This window comes from Argentina anserina, chromosome 4 (assembly GCF_933775445.1).
Source record: "Argentina anserina chromosome 4, drPotAnse1.1, whole genome shotgun sequence".
Lineage (NCBI taxonomy): Eukaryota > Viridiplantae > Streptophyta > Magnoliopsida > Rosales > Rosaceae > Argentina > Argentina anserina.
Genome location: NC_065875.1, coordinates 12,861,221 through 12,873,716, shown reverse-complemented (window position 1 = coordinate 12,873,716; position 12,496 = coordinate 12,861,221). Strand labels below are relative to the sequence as shown.

Genomic DNA, 12,496 nt, shown 5'->3' with positions numbered 1-12,496 from the left:
ATAAATGGTAAATATGTACATATATATATAGTTTGCTATATAATATACTGTTATGATTTTATCGTGATTTATGTCATTTCGATGACGAGATTTAAATATCGAGCATGTGATTTTGATTTGTACAATATGATGTGAGATTATTGTACGTGATTTTAACATTGAGTTTGTTAAAGTTGATTTGTCTTCGAACATGATTTTTGGTACAATATGATGTGAGATTATTGTACGTGATTTTAACATTGAGATTGTTAAAATGTTGATTTGTCTTCGGACGTGATTGGTACAATATGATGTGAGATTATTGTACGTGTTTGGCAAGTCGGAACCTAGCCTTTGGCCGGGCGAAAGTTACGATACAGTTAGAGCTCTAGTCTGTCTGCCTTAGTACTGCATGTGAGGTAACAGGTGGTTATCTGCTCATGGGTACTCAGATTGTTTTGGATGTTGGGTAGCGAGTGGCTATCCAATATCGACGGTGTATTACGAGAGGGGTAACAGATGTGTACCAGCGTTCTTGGTACCCGTATTATAAATGCATTTGGGTAACCAGAAGGGTTACTTAATTTCTCATGAGCGCTTCTTTTTCTTTGGGACAACCAGATGGGCCGTCCACTGACTCATGAGTGCATTTATATTTGTTTGATTTGTGGATTTTCGTATATATTAATATGCGAGTTATATATTTTCATTTTACTCATACGAGCTGTAAAGCTTACCGGGTTTGTGTTTACAATCCCGGTGCACCAATTCGATGGTGTAGTGGATAACTCCGCAGGTGTGGATTAGCGGGAATTGACGGACCGCTCAGAGGACTTGAAGTTATTTATCTCCAGCTTGTGTGAGGATTTTGTGTGACTATCTAGTGAGTTTGTTGTGAGGATTATACATTTCCATTTGTTATAATGTTGAATTATAATTTGGTTGTAATAATCGGTTTGACTGAGTTGTATTTTGAACTCAGAGATGATCCGTTGTGGCATTTTAACTGATTTCGATTTCATCGAAATTGTTTGGTGTTTAGCGACTTTGAAATTTTGAGTTTTTAAGCTTGAAATTTTGGGGTCGTTACATGGATTTTAATGATTCTGCGGAATTGGAGGGGGGGGGAGGGGAACTGATTTGTCGGGGGAAAGAACATCATTATATTCAACCATGACGAATGATAGAAGAGGCTGCATGATAAATTAAAATGCAGCGAGGAAGAAAGAAGTTTGGATCAAACCTGCTCTGATATCATGTTAAAAAGAAGAAGAGAATTGGTTGAAGTCAGTTTCATTGATATTGTACTATGAGCTATTGAGCTTTATACAGGAGTGAGAACGTTCAGATCCTACAAGTCAGGATCTGTTTACAGTAGTAATACACATAAGAAAACTTTACAACTCATACACAACCTATTATAATCAATATGACAGATTTGTTTCTCAGCAGAAATGGAAGGGTTAAGCTCACCCTAGATTTCTATAATCCAGTAATTGACAACCTTTGTAAAGTAGGACTGCTGGGTGAGGCCTTCACTTTGTTTCAGGATATGATCAACAGAAGTATTATACCAAATGCCTGTACTTTTAACGTCCTAATCAACAGTCACTGCAAGAAAAATAGACAAGAATCAGTTTCCCTGTTTGAAGAGATGACTAGAAAAGGTATAAAGCCTAATATTGTCACTTTCAATTTCTTAATATCTGCTTCGTGCAAGTCTGGTCAATGGGAAAGAGCTGTACAGTTATTTAATGGTATGATTAAAATGTAGAACCATGCCTCATGTTGTTACATTCAATACTGTGTTGGATGCTTTACGCAAGGGAGGGATGACACCAGAAGCACTTAATCTTTTGGAGGACATGATCCGTAGAGGTGTAAAGCCTGATGTTATCACTTACAACTCCTTATTTCACGGATTGTGCCTTTGTGGCCAATGGAGAGAGGCAACAAGCTTGCTTAAGAGAATGACGGATGAAGGAGTGCCGCCAAACATTGTGACCTTTAATTCTCTGATACATGCTCTTTGCAAGGACAGAAGAACCAAGGACGCCCTCACTGTTTTACAGCTGATGACAAATAGAGGTCTAAGTCCTGATGTTATCAATTACACCTGTCTAATTCATGAACTGTGCCATTCTGGCCAATGGAGGGGGCAACAAGCTTGCTTAAGAGAATGATCGATTAAGGAGTCCCACCAAATGTTGTAACCTTTAGCTCTCTAATAGATGGTCTTTGCAAGGACAGAAGGACCAAAGACGCCCTCACTGTTTTGCGGCTGATGACTGAAAGAGGTCTAACTCCTGATGTTATCACTTACAACTGTTTAATTTATGGAATGTGCAAAACATCACAATGGGGTGGAGCCATACGGTTGTTTGATGAAATGGTTCATCTGGGTATCTTGCCCAATATGACTACTTTGAATGCCCTTCTCGGTGCTCTCTGCAAAGAAGGGCTGACAGAAGAGGCTCAGAAATCAATTGAGGCCCCAGCACTTCAATATGGTATGGAGATTAGTAAGATCACATTCGACATGCTACTTCATGATTACTGTCTGCGTGGAAAAATGAACAAGGCAGAGATGGTCATTACTTTAATGGTGTTAAAGGGTCATGTTCCTGATATAGCTTCATATGCAACCTTGATTAATGGTTACATTAAAGCTAACAGAAATGATCCATCAGGGTTTGGTGCCTGATCAGCAAATGCTGGAGACTTTGAGACGTATCAGTCCTGATAGATATTCTGCATTTGCAATTTTGCAGAATGATTCCTGAAACTTACAATGTAATTTTTTTTCTCAAGGTACTTGCATTACTTTCCCATACACGCTCTCTTTTTTCTACAATTTTTTAATTAATATAGGCTGGTTTCCGGCTAGGTAGGACTGTAGGAGTGGTGGTTCTTCCTATATTTGCAATTTTGCTTTTATTTATAGTAGAATAGTGGCTGAAACTTTTGGTTACATTATAACCATCCTCAATGAGTACATTCTGAAACTTACTTACAGTGTAATTTGCTTCCCAGAAGATATGTCTGAGAAAAACACAATCAAAAAGCTTTACATATGACCAACATGAACTATGCGCGATGCAACACCATTTGCTTCCCTAAATATATGCTTGGCAGCAACAGTGTCCCTTTTCCTCCACTACCAGATGTGGTACCAGGAGAGGGCAGCACAGTAACCTTACGCCTGCCACTATAAGGGAAGCGCCAGTGTGTCTTCCTTCTCTTTACCAGTAACCTTGACAGGCTCTCTTTTCTGAATGAAAATAGAGTGAAGTTCCTTATCCTACCATGAGAATAGAATTGGTGCCTGATTTCTTAAAAACTTTGAGAAGTTTCCGCCCTAAAAGACATGATGTAAGGGATTAATACAAACTTCTGCCCATATCAGATATCTGAACTTCTCATGACTAAATATTGTTGTTCTGGTGGCTTGAGAATGCAAGCTATAGTTGTATCAAGCAGTTGTAGCTCAATGTTTTGGATCTAAGAAACTCATTATCAATCAATTATTTACTTTGGTATAGTAGCTGTTACTGAATGTGCTCCATTTATGTAATTCATGGGGTGTATATATACACAACAATAAAATAATTCTTCCATAGATATATACAAATTAGTATTTCCACCCTGAATGTTCGTCCAAGTAGCTTTTATTTATATTTACACCTTGAAATCATCTGATTAGCCAAATGCCAACATCTTTGCATGCACTTCACCCCGAGAATCAGATCATACCAGGCTAGTTGTTTCAGGCATTCTTTACAATAGCTGCTCGGCCTACTCAGAGCTGAGAAAAACCAATGGCTGATTGTGATCTGCATCTTGCCTCAACAGCCAACGTCTTAACAATACCCCGGCATGGGTCGGCTCCAAATACAAGATTTGATACTCCGATTGAACAGCTGTTCTTTCCCAGGCAAGCCTGCAGAAGGGAACCATTAGAATAGAATTATCAGTGAATGCATGACGTGAAACTTTAAAGTATTACCACAGGCCAAGGCAACGCCCACGGTGCAGCAGATGCCATATTATTGTCACTCACTTTTCTAGCTATATAATTGGAATGATCAAACCACATTACCTCGGAAACTATGGAGAAGGAATTCGAAGCATGGCAATTCCCTTGAGAAAACTTCTGGCAATGACCTTGAGGACTTCCGTAGCTAGCAAATTCTATGGAAGATATTATATACCCCTCTTGACATTGCAAGTGAATTTCTGGTGTCTGATCATTTACTCTGCCTTTTTCATCCATAAGATTGAACCATTTCTGGACAGGTGGGTAGTGAGACTCTGACACTTGGGCACATATGGTTCCAACTGCACGTGAGTTGATTGAAATCTCCAATGGATTCCCTCCAGTTTCTTCAAAGATAACAAGTAAATTATCTGAAGCCTGCAGCCATGACCTTGGGATATGGTACCTGGATATATAATTTCAAGTACGAATTACGAAGGTAGATTCATAAAGTAAATTGAAATATTGGACCCATGGCTTGTGATAATAGATCAATAGAAATGTAGATTTTTACAGCCTAAAGTTACAATGATTTCTGCAGTATTTGTAATTTAGACAGATGCAAACCAGATTTGAGTAGGCTTCCCACAGTTTGTTGAGCACTTATCAGAGTTGTATGCCCCTCGATAATCACAGAATTCTTGACATCCATCTTTTGGAGCAACACGTGTCCAATATCTTCCTATGTGTTGGCCATTGACCCAAGCCTGCCCTTTTCCCATGCTTCCTAAATCAAGAGCAACTGGTTGTGTGCCAGCAGGGCTATCAAAGTGTGTCTGCTTAGACATAAGGAAGAGGAACATTTGTAAATACATTTCATTATATGAAACAGACGAGTGATGAACTCATGATATAGGAGAGCAGTACAAGACAGGAGAAAACACAACTGTTTTTTCTTTGGATACACAAAAAAAACAACTTTAGAAAACACATATGGCAGAAATCCCAGTTTCCAACGCTCACCTAATATATATTGATAAAACCCCACTTTATTCTGGACTTCAATATACATACTAATCTAGTGTACTAATATATTAGTATTAAATAATATTATGGTTATATGAGATTCATCAAGAAAATTATCACAAAATGACACAAGTTTTATCACAGCAAAACAAAGATAACGTTTCTGAAGAAATGGTTTACCTTGTACCAGGTAAAAGTGGATGGATCAGCATCTGGCGACAACTCAGCCCAACCTGCCTTCTCATTTTCTTCTATGGAGTATACTTTGAAAAACTCTCCTTTAAGCCCAACCTAGGATAGTCATTGATATTAGGACCGATATGACAATGTTGACTCTTGATAGATGACATGTTATCAAAATGTATATTTCAAGGTAATGAATTCATAGCCAAGCTACTTTAAGAATGTTATGACTCAAAACTGCAACGCAATCACTTTGAAAGCAGTGATTGCATTCAGCGAATTATAACAACCTTTTTAAACGCAACATACCATAGTGGTTAAGACGCACACACATATTATTAGTTTATTCCATTGGAAGTAACTCATATATAGTGATAAAGAATAGATTAGGATATCCACTCCAAGACCTCCAAATTTAGCATATCCAACTCCAAAAATTATTGGAAACCATCAAATCCCACTTTATTCTTGTGCAAATGGAGCCTCTCCTTATGGGTAAATTAAGTCAAAAAAGTGAGCAGGAGCTATACTTTGTAATTAATTAATACCTGGTAAGTCCATGACAATGTTGAGAGGTCGATATCCCCATTTTTAAAGCCAATAAGTTTGACATGTCCTCGAAATCCTGCCCCATCTTTCTCAAGGAATGCTCCATAGTTCTGTATGATCATTTGTAAACGATCAGTTGAGGTATATAGTCATCTAACCAGAAAATAAATCATCTCGAAGGCAAGGAAAATATGACGGAAGGGTTCATGAGAGCCAATCTGTCATTAAATATAAGTAAGCAAGAAAACTGATGAACTTCCACTTCAATTTTACAGTCACTAAATGAAAAGGATAGAAAAAACTATTATGTAAAACATACAACATTTGCATACAAATCTAAAGCAACTGTTGACAGAAGACACAAAATATATAAAATATTAAGAAAAGAAGGGAAAGAGATGTGCTGTACGTGCAGTCTATTGTAGATTGTTGGTGCCCACAACCTACAATAGACAGAGGCACGTTTCTGAAAATGAATAACAATAAGGGGATGGAAAACATAAGTCCTCTTCTGTCCAATAGTAGAACAAAAAAACCACTGTTCTTTTCCACTAATTAGCTGACATGAAAACAGTTTTGCGTCAACACAGCAGTTGCTTTTGTTAGACTACCTTCTTTATTATCGAATCAGTCATTATTTTTTAATACTCAACTAGTCTAGATTCATGGACGGCGCTAATTACTATTATGTAAATCATTATGTTTCACTTTTGTACCCACTTAAAATTCTCTCTAATGACACGAATACACACCATAAACACTCAGTTCTACAGCTCTGAACATAACTATACTTTTTTACCTGCAAGCCAACTGTCTGAGTTAACAGCAACAAGTCATTATATCCCTTGACAAACCTAACAGGCTGCACTGCGTTGACCCAATGACCGATCACACTGCCTTCAATGCAGAAAAAGGATGCCATGACATGAGATAATAACAGTAATAAATAATCATAGAGCATATAATTAAAACTGTGTATATTTTATGCACATATATGCTCAGGATAAGAGATCTCGCTCTGGCTATATAACTTGCAAAAGTCATATACCATGACGTTGCTTGTAATTGAAGTTTCACAGCAGAACGCATGAGAACCATATTGATCCTCTTCACCAATGAGCAATGGCTAAAAGCCTAAACCTATATTCATATGAAATGCATCCTCAGCTATATTCTAAACATCCATCACCTGTAAGCTGGCCATTAACAAATACACGCAACACATCACGCATACTATCAATTGTAATTGCTGGACTAATCTTGCTTTCCTCCCAAAAAGAAATGTCATCATCTGAAACAAATACTCTACATAGAAAAAAGGCATTAGATAGGAATCGACAAAACATCAATATAGAAAAGATAAAGATAAAAAATTAACAAGAGCAGATATAAGAACAGAGGGTTTTAAAAAACAACCTTCATTATATTAGACATTCAGATTACTAAATTTAGACTAGTATGTGCATTTATTATGTAGGATTCAGCTTAGACTACTGTTACAACTGAAAATTAAATAATTCATTAATGACTAATGAAAGAAATAGTAAATTAAAAACGTGAAATCTCTTCTCAATAGTTTGTAAATTAAAAACATAAAATCTCTAATCAATAGAGTTTCTTTTCATTGCAGTTCAACTGCATCCAGCCTTGGTAATGCCTCAACAGATAACAAGTCCAAGAACAAATGTAGAAGTCTCTTGATTTTATTTTATAATTATGACTCCAAATCCAATGTTCTCAAGTCTCAACTGAACAATGACCAACTCTTTGAACACTAGACAAACAACTACAATTAAGAGGGTTCAGCCGTATAAAACTTTCTTTATATGATTTTATAAAACAAAAAAAGAAGGATTATTCTCATCAAATAATCTCATATAGTTGGAGCTGCCTTCAATAACAGAGATATACCTGGTTAAATGCCATAGGTAATCAGAACAATCCTTTGTCACATTTAAATGCTCCAATATTCCTGTGACTGTGAAATTTTTCTCGCTCCAAATACCAATTGGCTCTTTCATACTCATCCAGGGTTTTGTGGAATACAAATCTCTGTTCTCCGAAATAACTGAAGAAAGAGGCAAATCCAAGTTTACCCCTTTTATGGAAGTTTGTGCCCGAACCTGCCCATCCATGGAAAGATTCAGAAGACACAAATATTATTTAAAACTAAATTGTTTCACTTTTTCACAAATACAATAATAAATCTTACGAGCAAAACTAAAATCTGACAACCTCCCCCAAATTTGCTATTCAGCAAAATAAAAATATTGTTTTAGTATAATAATTTCCCGTATACAGCTGAAACATCTATTCAATTTTCAAGACTCATCCACAAAATATCATATTTAAGTTATACTGGGGAACCCAACTAAAATAAAAACAAGAATTCATCCTCATCACTAAACTTTCACCAATTTCAGAAGAATTAACTTACTAAAGGTTCAGCACTAAATGATTGAAGCAAAATAGCTTCCCAGAGAAAAAGGAAAGTACTGAAGGAAAACAATGATACTTCAATGTAAGACTAATAGCCATTATTGTCACATATAACAATTTTATTTTTAACCTGATAATCTTTAAATCCTCTACGCAAAACCCCATCATGAAGTTCTTTTTTTTTTTTGGGTAGGGGGAGGGGGTGCTTCCTGAAGAAACCTAGAATCTTAAAAGATCTGTAGCAAATAGGGGTGTGTGTGTGTGTGTGTGTGTGTAAGGCTTGTGGAAGACATTCCCCAGTTTGAGACAAATTTGACGAGTCAATATTGAAAGCTTTAGAAGAATTTCACACAATGGCAACAAAAATGTACAGCGGTTAGTTACATGATATGTACTCATTACGCATGAAGTGCACTATATTAATTAGGTTTTGATTTGGAGTTTCTATACATATATACCCATGGGGGCTACAATAAAAAAGAAAGACCAAAGGGTGTAGCCTCAACATACAGGGGCTACAACCTATTCAGGTCATTTTGCAGTGAAATAGCGCTACAAAGTGCTTAACATTCTGCTAGTCAATGAGCAAAATTTGTCCAATAATATGACCATACCTTGGCAGTGTTGAACACAACATTCCTACAGTCTGGCAGTATGCTGACTGACCATGGTGGAAGAATATACTTTTGACCCTGGAATGTAACAGAGGCTGCTTTACGTTCATCTATGTTTGCCAGGAAGGCAGAGCATTGGCTCTGACTTCTAGCAAGCAAGGTAGAGTTCAAGCCTTTAATGTGAACTGTTGTACTGTATACATGTGCCTGGAAATATTTGTGCAAAATCAAAATTATTAGAGATGGTAGAAACAAAAATTACATGACATGAAGAGAACTAATTCAAGCTAACATTATTCACAACCATGGTCACTTGTAGTGGTGGAGGAATAACTATAACAAGCTGTCTAAACCAAACTACGTGTGGCAATAGTGACTCCCCCTTAAAGGAAGAAACACCTATTTGCTACCACAAGTATATAAAGAGAAAATTATGTTGAGAAGCATATCTAAAAATAGTAGCACGATTAATACATAACTAAAGCTTTTGGCACAAACCTCCTGATTTGGTCCCAATTTAATGTAATGCGGTGAATCAGCCGCAACAAGAGCAGGCTCACAAAGCTTTATAGCAGCATGTAGATCCTTCAGATGTCCCCATTTAGGTTCACTCAGCAGACCTAGTTAATAAATCATTGAATCCACTTATCATAGTTTAGGTTTGACCTGAACTGTGTTACCAATTCATCATAAATATTTGCAGGAAATTTATTGGCATGGGCATGTATAGTCAGAAAGTACTAAAACATCAAATTTACACATGTTATCATCAAAATTTCACTTAACCTTACCATATTCATCAATTGGAGCATCATAATCATAACTGGTAATATAGAATGGCCCCCCAGAAGTCCGCCCAAAGTTTGTACCACCAAAATACTGTATCCAAAAGTAGCAGGCTTATCATTAACTCAAATGACATGTTATTTAACAGAGCACGGCTATCTGTCTTGATTTCATTCGGTCAGTATTACTTTTGATACATTCTAAACTTTATCTGGCTTGTACTAGATACATGATTATTGTGCCTGGTGACTATTTATTCATGAATTATCAACTATAGACTCCTGAACATGAACACAGAATAAAAAATAAAATGGAATCAACTCTGGCCCAGTACATTTCAGTCATAGGAAGACACCCAATGTAAGTTTTACCAACCGAACCAGTCAAGAGATTTTCATTTTGATATTCTTTATCTTGCACTTGACAGTTATTTTGCCATGCAATTTTTATGTAACAGAATCATAAGTGGTATATGAATTGTCTTAATACCATATAATAATTCTGAAAGCTTCCTCCACGCTGGAAAAACCGTGCTACTGCAAATGCGAGATCTTCAACAGGCCTGTGAGGCAATCTTCCTCCCCATGATGCATACCTATAAATGGTCAACAGGTAAGCAAAAGCATTATGAAAAACCTGGATATAATCCTGGACTGAAAAGGCGTCCTGAAGATTTTTTGAGGGAAATGGGATTGGAAGAATAAGATTCTTTGAGAGCAATGGGATGGTAGCAGATTTCTCTGTGATAGATGTAGAACAAAGTTTTATCTTTAATTTCCAATGCATTAAGCATTTTAAATACATTCCACTAACCTGCCGGACCCATTTTATCGAATACAATATGATTCTTTTATTCTTTCAGTTTCAAGTCAACGAAATTAGGATTGTGGAAATTATGTGTAGCATAAATAGGGTGAAACATAAGGATTTTAACAAGATAAGGTGGAGAAAATGGAGGGGTTACAGGGTCACTCTAGCCATTTGGATCATGTAGGCTCAATTTCCGGAAAAGTAGAACCTATACCATTTTTTTCATGTTCGTACAGTCTAACAGGTACTGGTCTCTGATGCATTCTCTTGTTTGATTAGCATTTTTTGTAAACTACTGTACTGTGGAAATATGTATGATAGTAATTCAATGGTCTGGGGTTGTGCTTGCATTCATTTGGACAGTGTGCCACTACGTGTATATGGGTATATCTTTAGTTGAAGCAGTTTAACAAAAGTTTTGTGTTAATCAAATCAGTGAAATAGAGCATACCATCCATCCCAATCTTCTGTCCATAGAATTGGCTTGTTATGCGAATTTGACTTGTATCCATCACAAGTAGTATCCATTGCATGCATCTATCTGGGACAAACAAACCATAAAAAAAAAAAAGACAGCTGATGCGGCAATGTCAACATTTTAGGGCATGGAAATACAGTAATGAGTTATTGTAGCCACTGTTTCCGGTTGATTTTCACTTTTCCACTAATACCTTTTATGCATTTTGTAGTTATAACTTATAAACATTAGTAACTGAAACTCATAAATGCAATTATTCATGCATTCGGATACAAACACACACACACAAGATAAAGGCCTTACAATACTTTCTGGAGCATCAACTTGCCTGCACATGACCCATGGGACCCCAGCACCAAGACCTAGAGCCATCTTAGCAGCCCACTTAACGTATTCCTTCCCTCTCTGGCCAAATGAGCTTTCGATATTTCCATATTCATTTTCAATCTGATAGGAACATTGCAGCAGTGGCAACATGATTACAGGGTGCAGACATCAAAAGGCAAAGAAATACTCGTTTTTCATTGTATTAATGTAACATAAGTAGAGAGGGCTATATATCTAACACAGGAAGAGAAAATGCTCATTCAGAATTACGTCAAGTAAACTGCTTAAATTGCCCAAAACCACACATATGCCTGCTCACCTCGTCTCCTATACATGTATGACCCTAAAGTTGTGAGAAAAGGAAAAGAAGAATATATTCTTGCCATAATGGAAGGGGGGGGGGAGAGAGAGAGAGAGAGAGAGAGAGAGAGAGAGAGTGGGGAATAAGAATACTTGGGAGTGAGAATAAGATATGGACAATTTATAGAAATCTCATTCCTCCTATGTTTCTCTGACTTTAACCTACAACTCCGACAGTCCCAAATACCAACTGGACCCTAATATCTGATAAGATAAATGAGATGAAACTGTCAAACTAATTATGTAAGTTTCAATTTAACTACAAAATCTGCTTACAACCTGTAGCATAATTACTGGACCACCTTGCCAAGAAAATAGCTCTTCTTCCCGCATCAGATCCACCATCTTTTTAACAAACTTCTGCATCTCTTCCTGGAGCATAACATAGATTAATCAAGAAGACATGAACACCAATTTAGACTACATAGTCTACAGACTAGCCAACTTAAATTTTGACAAGTCAGCAAAATTCAATCATGATACTCATCAACCCAACGTTCAGGTACTTGAGTTGGACCTCTACAACACCATAAAACATCTTCATTTTGTACCGAGGAGAGGAAATATAAAGCATCATGCTATCAGCTTCAAAAATACAGCACCTTTAAACAGCCAAAGACACCAGACTCCACCTCCTACAACCAGTCAAACATGGCTACTTGCCTACTTGATGTAACTTAGAAAAGAAAATCACAAGGATCACACGTTAGAGCATCCCTGGGACTGGACAAAGATGTGCGCAGGCAACAAAAATATAAACCTGTCCGAAATGACTCCATATCATCTTATCATACCCTTTTCCTTCCTTTGACACCAGATCCCCACCCAAATAGCTGCCGAAAAATAAAGTTCAGGTGTGGCAGCTCTCTTAATCACCAACTACCCTCCCATAAAGAATTCATAATGACATAAAAGTTCCTGGGAACAAATTTATATGTCCGGGGCAGATTTTGGATTAAAGTATAGCAA

The 12,496-nt window shown here is 36.9% G+C and overlaps 1 protein-coding gene and 1 pseudogene across 1 annotated transcript in view; one reads left to right on the top strand and one right to left on the bottom strand.

Moving 5' to 3' along the window:
• The first annotated feature begins 1,408 nt into the window (after positions 1–1,408).
• Positions 1,409–2,683, top strand: LOC126792206 (pentatricopeptide repeat-containing protein At5g39710-like; annotated as a pseudogene).
• Positions 2,684–3,481: 798 nt separating this feature from the next.
• The window catches only part of LOC126790134 (beta-galactosidase 9-like), a 73,926-nt gene continuing 64,911 nt past the window's right edge, over positions 3,482–12,496 (bottom strand). The window contains 16 exon segments of the mRNA XM_050516279.1: positions 3,482–3,919; positions 4,079–4,421; positions 4,583–4,791; positions 5,162–5,272; positions 5,713–5,823; positions 6,513–6,610; positions 6,903–7,018; positions 7,625–7,836; positions 8,767–8,973; positions 9,265–9,386; positions 9,558–9,645; positions 10,042–10,147; positions 10,814–10,878; positions 10,880–10,903; positions 11,144–11,287; positions 11,807–11,899. Of these exon segments, the coding sequence (XP_050372236.1) occupies positions 3,779–3,919; positions 4,079–4,421; positions 4,583–4,791; positions 5,162–5,272; positions 5,713–5,823; positions 6,513–6,610; positions 6,903–7,018; positions 7,625–7,836; positions 8,767–8,973; positions 9,265–9,386; positions 9,558–9,645; positions 10,042–10,147; positions 10,814–10,878; positions 10,880–10,903; positions 11,144–11,287; positions 11,807–11,899 (2,190 nt within the window). The 3' untranslated portion in view covers positions 3,482–3,778.